We start from the raw sequence: 16,249 nt of genomic DNA on the forward strand, positions 1-16,249 counted from the left end.
TTTTTCTTAGTACCTACACAGCTTGACCGATTTTATTTGTGTATGTTTATTTGTTGTAAACCTCGTATCACATGTATTATATGTGCAGAGTGTACAATACACTTTTGAAACTTTGAAACTTTGTTTCAGCGAATACATAAATGTAATAAATACTATCTATTTAAATTAGTATTCCGTACAAAACACCCGCATGAGCAAGTACATCTGATCTGAAACAAAAACTCACGAACGATCTAGTTTATGCTAATGCATTTCACACATTATTATGGTGCTAAATTGCAATTTAAATTTAAAATTATTCGCGGTTTTGCCTGTCGCCTTAATCATTAATCCGTAAACCATTTTGTCTGATTATAAAAGGCGAGGATTAAGCCATTTTGCCAGTATCGTTCCCGTACTTGGCGGAAAACCACCGAAGATAACACAGACGTCATGAAGGATTTCTTCAAAGTAAGACTCACTTTTATTGCAGTATCTAATGCATTATTTACTTACTTTCTGGTTTAATTTCTTGCTTTATTACATTTGACTTTACTTTTGGATAAACTATTTACTAAAATAAATGTAACATATCATAATATGATAAAATAGATGAGAATTCTTAACAATTTCTAATATATAAATTTACTATTATATTTATTTAATAGTTTAAATATGATTTCATTTACTTTTATTGATAAAATTCATCACTTCACTAAGATATAATTAACTTTATGAATACATTATATTTGGACATTTCAAGAAACCATCCAAGAAAAAGATAAACTGTACAGATAATAATATGTGCATGGCTTCATTCGTTATATTCGTTTGCATTTTTATGCGAACGTAAAGTCATTTAGGTGGTGAACTCATTGAAATTGTGTAGTTTTATTCGGAATTCAGAGCGGGGCTAAAAAACGAAAAGTAAAATATTATTTTCATTTCACTGATAATTCTCTATAATTACCGGAAAGCATATTATAAATAAACATATTACATTTAAGTGTTTCCTCACGTGTTGTAAGATGAATATTTATTCATTTAGACAAAATAACCGTCAAAGTTCTATTAAGTCATTATTTTTTTCAAGCAAAATGATATTAGCGGTCACACTTAGTAAGTTATTACTTATTTGTGCTTTACTTAACGTTAATTCTGCAGGTTAACTGCGGAGAAAGTGGTCTCAATGTACATTTTCATTATTTAATCATTTTAGCGAATATCACACCCTTTTAACACCTGTTACTTCTACTGCAGATATATTATTTATTTATTTACTTTTATTGGTTTTAAAAACATTTGCTTCGGTATTTCATAATCAAAGTAAAGTAGCGCTCGCCATGCCGTGTTGAATATTGAAGATAAAGTCATGATATTATAATTTTCATTTAACAAGTATTTGAAGGGACTCTCTGAAGTTTTTGTTAAATGCATTTTTTACCTCTGACAAAATAAAGTTTGGCGAAATATTTTATTTATGTATTTAAATGTGATACAGGTATTGTTCATCTAGCTTTACTTATATTTCGCTTTCTATGTGAAAAGGATAAGGGTGTCTCCCAAAGGACACAACCTCATAAATGTTTCGATATCCGTCAATATGCCGACCTTTCGCAATTAGTTTTAGCAAGTTTCAAGTTTCAAAGTTTATTGGCAGATCGGCATAAAATAGCCTTTGGCTAACAACATAAATATGGCAAAAACATAAATCAACTATAAAAGTTACGGAATAATAATAAATATACATTATGTAATTAAATATGACAATATAAATTGTTAAACATTTAGATGGAAAAACATAAATAAACAATGGTTAACATAAGGAGCATAACTAATGTACAAGGAAAGTCTTTTGAGATTCATGGCTTCTTTAATGTAAATTGCTATCTTAGTTATAGTTTGCTTATCATTAGTCGATTTCAATATATTTAAATTTATAGCAAATAACTATGTATTCGACCAATTGTGATGTATCATTATTTTCCCACACATAATTGTAAACATTTAATAATAATTATGATGTTAAGAGCTGTTCACACACCTTATAACTTTGATAAGCTTGACTTCTCAGGCTCATTTCGATTAAATTCATTGAACTGTTAAACACAAAAAATCAACAAGAACTTATAAAACTATACTTTTTTGTCAAACAAGCTCAGAGTATTAGAAGATCAACTTTAGATATTGATTTACAATTATAATAACTTTGTTCATCCTCACCTGATTTGAATATATATTTTTGAATATATTTATGATTCTATTTTCATATAAAGTATAACCAATTTCATACCGTGTGTTTGTTTATTTATTATTCATTTTTGGTTAAGAAGATAATGTACTTTGTACAAGTCTAAATAAAATATCTGTTCTGTTCCTAATATCATATACAATATTTCAATTAAGCCTCAATAAATGCAACAATCCCAAACAGTATTCATATAGTATCTCTTAAGGTCCAAAGTTTAAAAGGTAGTTGTAAACACGCTCGAGTAATTCAATGAGTGAAAAATAAAAAAGCATATATTGCTTTATACAAGAAACGAATTGTACCTGCAGTAATAAACACATATTTCAAGTTAATGTAAATAAATAAAAAGTTATGATAAATCAAATAGTAAGTGTTGTTCAATTTTGATAAGTATTGTTCTTCACGTAAAGGGACTTCCACAGTGCAAAAGTCGTTTGGAGAACAAAAGCTAAAAATATTCAATACTTCTGTATTTTTGGTGTTCAATATTTTGCAAGCATAATTCATATATCAATTGTAACATTTGTAGCTGTAATAAGGAGTTGGGCAAAGTTTACGAAAGTGGATTTTATAACATTTCCAAACAAAAAATATTTACTTTTTTCCGAAAATGTCTTAATTACAAAATTAATTATGTTTCAGTTTCGAATGTGTCCGCACTACCAAATAAATAATGTCTAGAGGCTTTGTGGTGATTGAAGCTATTTTAAGAAAGATATTTGCATTTTTGTAACCATGAAATGCATTTTATCCACTACCTTTTATTATTTAATTGATTGTCTTTCTTATTTGATTATATATTACCAAGAACCCACAAGACATTGTCGATAAGGTAGTCTGAGGCAAATTGACAATAAAACAGTTATTATGTCGAAAAATGTGAATGCGTTTTTATCCAAAATCTTATGAAATATTGTTTTCTAAAATTTGGTCAAAATCTTACTTCACCGAAACAATCACAAAAAATGAATGTTTTATTACCGTTTAATATCGTTCCGCCCAACTTAATATAACATGGACTATGGAAACGTTTTAAACTTTTTTTAAAATTGTAGCCTTCTCCACCTACGTTTGCAGTGTTTAGAAGGCCCTAAATACTGGAGACAACGCATGCGATTCTCACTAAAAATAAGAAAGGAAATTCTTTTATTGCAAAATATCAAATCGTCACATTAGTGCATTAACTCAATAACTGCATATATGAATAGAAGAAGATATTGAGTTCTTGCATTAAGGTGACGAAGTATTATACACGAAAGTTCAGTAGATAAAATCATAGGTGACTAGAATGACACGATCACTATTAGCGAACGTATCAGCAAGTTCAAAAGTCAGATACTGGGATCGCTGTGATGTTTGTAATCTATTATTTAATGTAGATTAAAAACAGCTCACATGGAGGCGTAAAAATGACATTGAGAAATGGAGAATAAAATCTTGACTTATTGAACGTAACTTTGTATCACAAATATAAAGCACTGATAATACATCTGCAATAAACGTACAAACAACCGATTTAAGATCAATATACCAAACAAAAAGCGGCCTTGGTAGTGGACATTTAATAACTCATTTCTTGAAAATAATGAGTTCAAAACAATTATAAGTATTCTTTTAATAACAGTTATTGAACGACCTATTGCACCTGAAATAAAATAGAGACTCTGTTTTTCTAAAATTTCAAAAAAAGCCATATCGCTTAAATAAATTGAATGAAAAGATCTCAAAAGCAAATACGTTATATCGTGCTTTAGACATGATGGGCTTAATGATCAATATGTAACTTAAGGTGACTTAAAATCTACTTTAGATCCAAAATTAAACAAATTTTAAGGGAGAAATCTAAAACGAAGAAGCGACAAAAGCACTTAATGAGATGAAACCAAATAAGGTCAAGTACTCGACGCTCTTTCAAGCGTTATATCTACTGCTGTAGTATCTGTGTTGGTATTTTATTGGAATGTTTGTTGTATCAGCGTTAAATCACGGCTATGTAAACGATGAACTATCCTTAAACCAAGGATTTTAGCGGACAACCTGTGCTACCAAGCGATCAATAGGGATACATAAACAAAAGAAATATATGTTTTAACACCAGACAAATAGACGACATAATTGATTACACTAATTCATGCTATACGGACGGTGCAATTTTATTGTTAGATTAAGAAGGCCTTTGATACTGTTGAGTGGCATTTCCTGTTCGATATCTTAAATAAATTAATATGGATTTAAACATTAATTTTTATAAGGTTAAAGACACTGTACTGTAATTTAACTGCAAAATTAACAAAGGACGGAAAGATTTCCGATCCATTTTAACTACATCGTGGTACGCGGCAGGACTGTCCTCTTTCTGCATCGCTTTTCATGATAGTAGGTAAAGTATTTCCATACCAGTTAATAAAAATAAAACTTATGATGGTTACTACATACAAGGAAAACATTTTGAAGCTACTATGCTCGCAGATTACACAACTGTTTTTTTTTTTCAAAAATCATAATTAAATACCAACTGTTTTTGATATAAGTAAAGAGTTTGGAAAATATAAGGACGACGACCGAATATGACAAAAACACAACGTCTCTAGACTGGCAAATGCAAAAGATATGAAATCATAAGTGTGCACACTATTAAGTTCTCCTAGTAAAACGACGTTAAATTACTTGGTGTATACTTAAGAGCTGATGAAACTGAATTTATGTATTTTAGCTGAGATGTTGTATATTAACAGTTCCAAAAAGACAAGAATATGTTGATTTTCAAGTTGTGTACCCGTCCACATGTATCTCCGTATTGTATGGAATAATGGTTCTAAATGTTTAATCATACGTGAACGTTTTATGTATGGGTTTTATGTTTACATTTATGATATTAAAACATCTTAATTTTAAGTATTGTATTAAGTTTCCTATTACTCTAACTCTGCGTAGCAGTGCACTCGTGAATATGTATATTATTAGTGATGTGAACTGTATATTTTATGTATATTGATGAGACGTAAATAAACTTAATAAACAAGTATGGTACAGTATATGATGCGTGCGAGTTACGCGAATAACAACAAGCATGTTAAATGGCCGAACGTGGTTGCGAAAAGTTTCCTTTAACTAAATAAAATATAATATAAACAAATTGAAGAAAGAATCAAAACACCAGTGGCTTGTTACATCTATGAGCCCGATTGAATCTATGATTTTCATAAATTTATAAACACATTTAAAAAATTCCCTTTGCCATTACTTTGATGTGATACTCGTATTTAAATGAATACATACACATGTACAACAAACCTAAATTTTGAGCGATAAACCTTTACCTACTTAAATACATTCGGAACTCCTCGGCCATTTTATCAAAACAACCTCGGATGTATGCCGGTACATCACTTGAAGTAGTTCGTATAATTTTGAATAATATCATTAATTAAATGTAGATTTAAATAAGATCACTCCGCGATATATTTGCAGCGGACTTAAACGTACCACTTTTTGAGTATGTAAACCGTCCAAATACATCCGAGGTTGTTTTTGAAAAAAATGGCCGAGGAGCTCCGAATGACTTAAATAGTGCATTTATGGAAAATATTAATTACTGATAACAAGATTGCAGCCGTGTTTTAAATAAATAAAATGTAGCTGAAAACGCACAGATATTAAATGCCTGGTTGGTCCTACAGATTTACAGCGATTTACCTTCGTGTCATAAGGTAGAACTACCTTGTTTTCTGCGTCTTTCTTTCAAATTAATCAAAGTATCATTCATTATAAGCATTGTTTTCGATATTTATTCATCCTTTTCGGTAAATTAAAACAATTGTAAAAATTTTGATTGATCTTATTTGAGAGTAAAGAAGTCATCTTTAAAGCTTTCCATTTATTTCGATGATATCGTATTTAAAACACTTATAAAGTTGTCTGTAAGGTCTATATCGTTCGATAACAGTTTTGTAGCATTGCAATTTGCATACTAGATGAAAAAGTCATGATACTGGAACAGTACTAAATGGCGAATGTAATAAAATAACTTCTGTCTCCATTATAACGATATCAAACAATCAGCGAGGAAGGCCATGAATACATCCTAGGTGTATGCCGAAGTACGTGTGACATAACATTATTGAGATAATTATTGAGATAATTATAGACCTTAACGAAATTGCACATCTTCAAACGGCGGCAAAATGTGTTTACGCCCGCAGTGCAAATAAGTTACTTTTTTGTTTATTACACGGTTACATTGATAAAAGTGTTCTGTTTTGCGGGTGACAAAAATACTTTAGGTAATTTAAGCATTTGCATTTTTGTGTGGGTATGGCAATGCTAATCAATGTTATATTACTCATTCTCTGTTCAATACTATCACTTAGATCGATTCTGCCGAATGCACCGAGCATAGTTTTAATGAGTATATTTTAGTCAGGCCAATGTTTTACCGAGGCTAACTAGTTCAACTTGTGTAAATAGTAATAGGTAGCATTTACTTGGTGTTTGCATTTTTGTGTGGGCCAAAACAATCGATGATTTTTTCAGTCATTTATTTCACGTAGACCGATTATGACGAATGCGCATAAAATCATTTAAGTCCAATTTTAACGATACACAGAAAATAGACACCTCTACTTTCTGTACATCACAAAAATTGAACTCTTACATATACTTAGTTCAAGAAAATACACTGAAACATCACATATTAAACATATTTCCTCGTAAAGATTGGGAAAAATAGCTTTAAACCAACATCAGGGTCAGATCAAAGGATTTAACGATAGAGGAGATGTTACTAAGCAACATAACCCTTCCATTTGCGCCCTTCTGTCAGAACAGGACTTTATTTGGTTTAAAATGTTAGCAGGGTGTATTCCATCAAGAAAGTTTTCAAAATTTCTAGTCCGAAATGGACGTAGTGTAGTACCTTTTTTCCTTCTTTGCAATAAAAAGTAAACGTGGAATACGTTCTGAGGGGCGTCGGGTGGCCCATGGATACACCAATGAATATCATTACCTCTTTCCTTAATACTTCGAGAGTATTAAGTACGTTTTCGCCATCTAGACCAATAGATTTACGATCGATATTACAATTATTTTTTTCCGATTCCGATGAGTAAATGCACATTTAAACCCTTAAACAGATTGTCGACGTGATATATACGTTGGGGGGGGGGGGGGGGGGGGGGTGTAATACATGACCCAATATGGGATAAACGGGGCACAGGAAACAATATTTATTTTTATGTATAATTCCTTTATACCATTTCCTTTGCCCCGTATATCGGGTCACCTACTAACTCCGTAACTTAACTTATAAAGTCGATCGGCCCGTTTATTAGTGTATTTTAATAAAAAAAATCCTGTTTTATGACGACAGCGGTCAGCGGTCCATATTATATTTTTGGCCGGTCCTGACCTCGCAGAAAATAATATGGACCGCTGACATCATAAAAATGGTGAGTACGACTTGCGATTTTCACAACGGCAAACAATTGTTGCAATCTGGCCTTATAATGTCATACGGCCCTCAGTGTGTGTTATTTTTCTTAATTATTTTAACTAAATTGAGCAAAACATGTAAGTCGCCGAGCGCTGTCATCATCTTTATTCGAAACGAAAATTATTGCTCAGACAGGTTTTGCAAACTATAAAAATAATGTGGTTTGGCGACCTTACAACTCGATAAAATGCAATAGTCATTCAAACTAACGAACGCAAATCCTTTAATGACATATTGAACTGGATATTTCTTATACACTGTGTTAGTGTTCTGTTGTCATTGTAACCACATGCATATTTTATCATATGTATTTAATGCATACTGTTTGCCTACTTAATTCATAATAACAATACTTGACCTTGGTAAAATATGATTCACGTTTGTAAGGTCAACTGGGCGGGGTGTATAACATTTTTATACACACATATATGTGCAGACTGTTTGCATTTATTGCTCATTTACACATGTTTTGCGGGGCCACCTCTGATCTCCAAATGTGTGGTAGATTCGGGAACAGATAAAATCGGAGATTCCTACCAATAGTTTAATATATAGAAAGAATCTATATCATCTACGTCATCTAAACAATGCATATATAATATAGTATAGAAAATAACATGGAACATGTACACAGACTTGCACACAATTTCAAGTAAGGTAAACAATGACGCAATCATTACACAATACATTGAAACAATGTAAATATCTCACGACATACAAAACCTATTTAAGAAATATTACACACCACTGAGGGTCATACGACATTATAAGGACCGGCCAGTTAGCCCCCGAAAGTGTATATGGACCGAGGCGCTAGCCGAGGTCCATTCACCTTCGGGGGCTGACTGGCCGGTCCTTATAATGCCATATGGCCCGAAGTGGTGTGTTAATATTTCTTATATTAAACCGAACATCTTATATAACCATTCAATATTTTGAAAGCACTTAAGATGTGTTTTATTGAATAAAGCTAATAATGTTTACTTGCGACAAATTTTCGTCGTTGTAAAAATAGCAAGCCGTACTTACCAGTTGGATGACGTCAGCGGTCCATATTACATTTTTGGCGAGGTCCAAAATATAATATGGACCGCTGACGTCATAAAACTGAATTTTCATCAAAATACAGTGATATACGGACCGATTGAGTTTATATATACAAAGAAGGGACACATTTATGTGAGGTATAATATAACACAATAGATCAATACAAAGATGATAAAGGAGTATAATGAATTACCCGCAGTAATCTAAGTAAGTATCTGCATAAATGGAATTGATAGCAAACTATAAAAATGGCGTAGTGCGGGGTGATTTGATATTTATATATATGACGTATTAGTTTTAGGTCAACAGACACTATAACTCGATATCTAACAAACTACACTACGCTTTATGTATAAGTTACCAAGCCTGATAATTCACGGGGCGGAGTAATAATTGAGAATAAGTGTAGTTTAACAAAATACTATAAAATATATTTGAAACACTTTTATCAAATATAAAATTTACACCCTATAACACATGTCACTATAATAAACACATTCATGATCTTATCTTATCTTATCTTATCTTATCTTATTTTATTTTATCTTACCTTACCGAGTGCCTACTTCATGCATCATAACCATACAGCAAATTGTAGCCAGGGCTGGTATTCAATATAAGTCTTAATAAGTCTAAGATCTAAGAACGATGTAGCTAATCGGATTACTTTATTATTTATAGATGACCAATAGAGTGAATGAAGTTAATGACGCATGATCATGAGATGACTTTAGTTGCATATTGAATACCACCCCAGAATAAAATAAATTCTTAATACTACTTTAGAATAATCACTGCATGATTTCTGTCCGTGTCTTCATTTGGCGTGTTATGAAAAGCTGAATCTTTGGGGTATTTTGTCAATTAACCGACACGGAATATGCAACATCATCCCTCGGTATAAAAATGCCTCTTTTTATTTAATATTTTTATGGCACGAGGTCTGCGCATTTAATACCATGTTACAGTTAAAGGAATTTTAAATATTATTTAATGGAAATCAGCAATTAGATTTTACTGCTTTTATTTAAAAAGTTAAGGTGTACTGATTTATGTGGCAATATTTTAGTAAGTAAATCATTCCACTTTAAACCCATCAGTTGATAATTCGTCATGCGTTATACGAGCAATTTGTCATGGATCTTTTCAATGTATACATATAATGCTTCAGTCATGATCATAAACATAATAAAATGAGTATGGGCGTGATTATGGGAATTCGACATTGCCAACAGCAAAATATGACGTAGGGATTGTCTATCAAATGAGTGACAGTAGGCGGACCTTTTAACACACTTGAACGTTGATTTGTTTAATGATAAGCCTAAAACCTAATTATTGCCTACCTGCAATTTCATTGGCTTATAATGAAGGTTGTATTCTAAGTGTTGTATTTGAATTTTGTCAGTGATAGATTTTAACATTTTTCAGAGAATAGGTAAGCGTAGCTTTAATATTTTAGTACATATAGCATTTTAATGTTTATATTCGCATACTTAATTTTAACTTTCGCTCCATCAGTGCGAGATGGAAAACATTAAAATTGTGAACGATCATATTGCACATATATCTAATATGTTAATAATAATCCAGTCAATTGTAACCACGCCCCCAATCCCCTAGGTCCGGGGGTAGCGGGGATATGGGCCGTGTTTCTACCTTCCAGGTGGCCCAGCAGTGCCGAGTGAATGCGGTTGTTTTGTTTGAAATAGCGGGGAATAGGCCTTACCTAGGTATCCCGTGGTGCGGGAGCATTTGGTGGGGATTTTACCCGCAGTTTGTCCGCGCAGGACGGGGATTCGTACCCGGGATTGGCTTGACCGAACGTCAAAGTGCCCGCTTTTGGTCGGACCTGGGGGCGTGGTTACAATTGACTGGTGCATAAAGAAGCTTGATTGATTTCAGTCGTAATTACAAAAGTTATTCCTAATAAATGTATAATTAAATTACAAATCTGTTTCGTTTAACACTCCTATATAACAATATCTACCATATAATGTCTTATGAATTTTAAAGAAAAATCAGGCATTCGATAGCAAAACGAAATGTACGCGTTCTTAATATCTTGACTGTCAGAATGACATTAACATAAAGAAAAATGTCCTTGAACATTACGTTTTCCATCCATACAATCGTCATGGCAATACTCGTAAGTTTAATATGAAAGATTAATCATGCGGATAATTTCATTTTAATTTAACGAGCACTTACTTTGCTTGAAAATGGGATATACATCGTCAGACTAATAAAACGAAGCGCGTGGATAAATAAATAATTTTAATCACCACCATCAAAGTTTTGCTAATGCTCCTTAAACATGCTCACTTATTATTTATTAATAAATTACTTGATGCAATACAAAGTTTGAAACACTGTTGATACTACGTGTGGCTTCGATTCAATTAAGAAGTAGTTTGATGACTTGAAGTAAATTCTTAATGATAAAGAACGGGCAGGATGAGCGTTGTGAACGATCCCTTCTTAATCATTAAGATAATACTTCAGGTCATCTTACTGACTTAGAATACAATCTTATTGGCACAATCTGACACAGGTAATGTTCATCAGATGAGTGGCAGTAGGCGGATCTTTAAACACCCGCGAAATTTGAAATTCGTAATGATTATTGGCTGAAAATGTAGGTTGTATTCTACAGTGTGTGTATACCACGTGATAAATTACCTCATATATGGTACGTCGGAAGGCTTTGCATTTTGCATAAAATGAAGACTTAAAACATAGATAACTTTTCTTTCACTACACCATTAAAAATGAAACAAAGGGCAGCTCATGCCGCTTAAAGAGTCCCATATTTGTTTTATTACCGGAGTTTGATAAAGTGATTAATTTCATCAAACATGAAGAAATAGTGAAGATATCTTTTTTTAAAGTCTTCATTCGAAGCAAAATGTTGCCTTCCGACGTAGCAATTATGACACAATTTGTCACGTGGTATACACACACTGTTCTAAATACATTTCGAATTGAGTGTCGCGAAATAGAGCATGTACGTGTTGAAGCTACACTCTCACAGATTGAACGTTTTGACAACTTTTTTTTATTTTTTGAACGAGCCAATTTATTCGGAAATGTATGGAGACCAGTATGGAGATCATTTTTTGAACCTAAATATGAAAAACTGAGATCTGAATTTTTGTCAACAGTCTTATATCACTGGTCTCCATACATTTTTTCAAGACAAAAAAATAAAAAAGTTGTCAAAAGTTGTCAATCTGTGAGAGTGCAGCTTTAAGGAACAATACAGTGCACAGTAACCGTAGCTCTGGATGCAGATCTTTTTTATCATTGGCCTTTGCTAATTTATATCATAGTGCTCCTTGACATATTATATTGTTACTTAACATATCATATTGTTACATCAAATAACCAAAAAATCAACAAATGATAAGATACATAATTATTAGTATTTTAATTAACTTTGAACCTCTTATCTTTCATTAGATCGCGTGCCTGCTGGTGCTACTTATCATAGTGGTCCAGTCGCGGCGTCTCGCACGATCAGAGGAGGATTTTAGCAATGAAAGCTCCGAAAGTAATACTCAAAGCTCCGAAAGTAGTACTCAAAGCTCCGAAAGTAGTGCTGAAAGCTCCGAAAGTAGTGCTGAAAGCTCCGAAAGTAGTAGTAGCGACAGCGGCGAAGGCGGTGGTGGTGGCAGCGATGGCAGTAGAGACGAGGATTCTAGCAATGAAGGCGACGAAGGTAATAGTACCGGCAGTGACGGAGGAGGTAGTGGTGGTAGCGGTGGTGGCGAAAACAGCGGTGCCGGAAACAGCGGTGGCGGTGGTGGCGGAAACGGCGGTGGAGGCGGCGGCGGCGGAGGGAATGGAAAATTAGACTGCTGACAAACAATTAGATCGCAGATTTTTATATTTAAGTTCAAAAATTGATGTTTTATGCACTTTTCTTAAACCATTAGTAACATTAATTTTCGAACGGAAATATAAAAATCTGCGATCTGATCTTTGGTCAGCAATCTTTTATCCTTGGTGTGCAGATATTTACGCAATTATTTGCTCTTTCCTGTGAGAGTGCAGCTTATATGATAAAAAAGCGTATGATTTGTGTACAGATTAAAACACACTACCGTTATTTTGGTGCTTTTGTGAAATTTATGGCCACGTAGCCATAACTTATTTTCTTTCATCTGGACACATATCATATTTTGTTTTGTTTTTGATGATTATCAAAATCAAGTGAATTAAAAAAAAATTATATTAAATTCATCAAATAAAATATTGAGCCCCTTGAACCAACAATATATGATATGGCATATTTAGGCAAATCTTTGGAAGTATTACATGAATATTTGAAAGAAATAAAGATCAATGATAATTACAAAACTTAATAAATAAGTGTTTCTGTGTTGAATAATTTCTCATGTAGAAGTTATTTCATCTATATCTGTTATGAAAAAAGATTATAAAACTTAAAACCTATATTTTCAGACTGTTCAACAGGTGAATGTCCAGAGGACAGTTACTGTGATTCAAAGAATTACAAATGCAGAAAATGTAAGTAAGAGTGCACGAATGTTCAATCATAAGTTTTTCTCATACATTTTAAAAAGGTCATGTTTACAAACGGGAAACACACAAATGTGAAAAGCGTCAACGTATTAAAAGAGTTTATTCTATAGTTTCCGGTGGTTTATAGAGATTTATCATAAGATAAATTGATAGTTCACTGTTTCAGACAGTGAAAATATCATATTGATATTTTTCAATGTTTTCAAATTTTGGCCCGCTCTCTGTTCCAAATCAAACATCAGCGCGCACAGAGCTGGGCCACAGTTTCAACGATATCATTTCCGAAATGACTCTACGTGCGCATACAAATTGGCGTGTTCTTTTTTCTTAAAAAGTGGAAATTAAATTACTTTTAAGCATATGTAGGCATACAATAACAATAAAGATTGTTTGTTTCAGTGTAATATACCAATATATTTCACCTCGTGAACACCAAAAGTGAATGTTTTACTCGTGGCTATACCACTCGTAATATATATCTCGGTGAACTATATTACGAACATACACTGAATCAAACAATTATCCACTATATCATTGTTAATCCTTTTTATTCACTGCTTAAAGGCCTAGTTAAATGAATGTTTGGCATGATAATCCCCTGCTGTGCATCTCCTGTTAATTTGCACTGGTGTCACAGTAGGGGCCAATTTCCTGTGTATTCGTTTATTGGGTCAGGGCTATTTAGGGTCCATTGTTTTACTTTTTTTACTAAAATATCCAAAACTGCACAACAGGGTTCTCAGATTGGTGATTTGATAAGACAATTAGACAATAAGATTAAGATCAATTAACAGAAATTGTGTACCAATACAGTCACGTTTTTTTTTTGGGGGGGATCACTTATAGAAGGCTTAAACTAGGCTTTTAAAGGCCTAGTTTAAGGAATGTTTGGCATGATAACCCCCTGCTGTGCATCTCCTGTTAGTTGCACTGGTTTCACAGTAGGGGCCAATTTCCTGTGTATTCGTTTATTGGCTCAGGGCCATTTAGGGTCCATTATTATCATAAAAAATCCCAAACTGCACAGCAGGATACTCAGATCAGAGAACTGATAATACAATTAGATTATGGTCAATTAAAGGCCGAGTTTGAGGAAAGTTTGGTATGATAATCCCCTGCTATGCATCTCCTGTTAATTGCACTAGTGTCACAGTAGGGGCCAATTTTCTGTGTATTCGTTTATTGGGCAATTTAGGGTCCATTTCCATAATAAAACTTCTAAAACTACACAGCAGGATATTCCGATTGGAGATCTGATAAGAGGGATCAAGGCAAGTAAATTAAGATCAATAAACAGAGCTTGTGTACCATACATATTTGTATTTTTTTTAGGGGGGGGGGAGTCACTATTAGAAGGCTTAAAAAAGGCCTTTAACAGAGGTTGTGTACAAATACACGGTTTGGGGGGTCACTAACAGAAGGCTTTAACTAGGCCTTTAAGACACCAATGATTAAAGGAAATCCAATAAAAAATAGTTTCCGAAATACAGTTTCAGTATCGACTCATAATTAATTAACCCTTATAAAAAACTTTTTATAAGGTATGACCGGAAATGTCACGCATACACATCGTGTTCTATATTTTGAATAGTTACATCTGGGGTCTATATAGGATTTGCCTCCGTCACAACTCGTTGCTAAGCGTAGTTCTCTGAAGCATTGTTTAAGCCCCATATACCTCCAAAAGAATTGCACGTACACTGATGGAACTCATATGAGTGTTTGTCAGAATAGGCAGTTGTGTACCTATGATTTAGGTTACATTTCACTTGTTTAGCAAAAGTTACGAAATATCAAGAGTCTGTGTGTAGTCTCAAGCCGCGAAGCCGTCGAGCTGAATGCTAGTGCATTGATAATATCAGTTTATATCAGTAAAGTCTTTGATTTTAAAGGTAAGATGGACTGCACCGATTCGAACCCTTATGCAAAGTGCTGTCAGGGACCTGAAAATTGCGTCGATGCCGCTCCCGGTGAATGCACGTGCAAATATGATGGGATTTTCCCTGAATGCTGCGGTAAAGCTTTTAACATGTGTAAACATATGATTTTACGGAATCCATTTTTTTTTAATCAACCAATTATATATAGTCATAGATTCATATACACATCCCGCATTAAGTAGTTATTTAAAATTGAAATTGACATATTAGTTTGGATGTCAGTGGACCAAAGGTCAAGGTCAGGGCTGACATCAAGGTCAAGATGACATTGAGCTAAAAACCCGATTTCGTTCAATAATTTAAGAATGTTCGTATCAAGGTACCTCAAACGTGATATGCAAGTAAACTGCTCCAGCTTCCTTTTAGTCATTTTTCAACAACATTCGTGCGACGTCTTTGATGCTTTGCATCAACATAAATCTTTTCTAAAATTGTAATTGACAACATTTTTGCAGAACTTTCTTTTCACAACGCCGTGTTTTTAGTTAATCAAAAATAATGCTTATACTTTAAATGTTTGTATTAAATAACAAACATATTCGACATAATAAAAAACTGTCTTTTTTCCAAAGATGAATCATGTGGCGTCAATAATGATTATTGTGAGGACGGCGAATGCGTCTGCGAATTCGAAGGAACCTACCCTCAATGCTGTAAGTTAATGACCCAGTCCTTCATGATATTTCTAGCGCTTACAATTTTTTGTAAAACGCCAAAATAAAGAATTAAGAACTTATATGATGTACGCATTTGATTCTAAAAATTGCGTTTAAAAAATGTATGATATGTTATGTTTAAATATTCACTCTGAAAAATGATATTACCTAAGGCCAAAAACTAAGGCCTAAGTACCGTTCATGATTTAAAGCTGCACTCTCACAGATATCAATTTATTCGAAAATGCATGTAAACCATGCATAAAAAGTCTGCTGACAAATAATTAGTCACATATGTTTTTGGTTAAGTTCAAGTTTAAGGATGTTTTGTGCATTT

At 33.2% G+C, this 16,249-nt stretch overlaps 1 protein-coding gene across 3 annotated transcripts in view; it reads left to right on the forward strand.

The window, feature by feature from the left end:
* Positions 1–402: 402 nt before the first annotated feature.
* LOC128220377 (cell death abnormality protein 1-like) overlaps positions 403–16,249 on the forward strand; it is a 67,746-nt gene continuing 51,899 nt past the window's right edge. For 2 of the 3 annotated variants that reach the window (XM_052928749.1, XM_052928750.1), the window contains exons 1-5: positions 403–450; positions 12,231–12,489; positions 13,236–13,301; positions 15,209–15,331; positions 15,829–15,909. In XM_052928749.1, coding sequence (XP_052784709.1) covers positions 12,307–12,489; positions 13,236–13,301; positions 15,209–15,331; positions 15,829–15,909 — 453 coding nt within the window. In that variant the 5' untranslated portion in view covers positions 403–450; positions 12,231–12,306. The remainder of the gene's footprint in view (positions 451–12,230; positions 12,490–13,235; positions 13,302–15,208; positions 15,332–15,828; positions 15,910–16,249) is intronic. The other variant, XM_052928748.1, reaches the window with a different exon arrangement.

This window comes from Mya arenaria, chromosome 15 (genome assembly GCF_026914265.1).
Source record: "Mya arenaria isolate MELC-2E11 chromosome 15, ASM2691426v1".
Taxonomy (NCBI): domain Eukaryota; kingdom Metazoa; phylum Mollusca; class Bivalvia; order Myida; family Myidae; genus Mya; species Mya arenaria.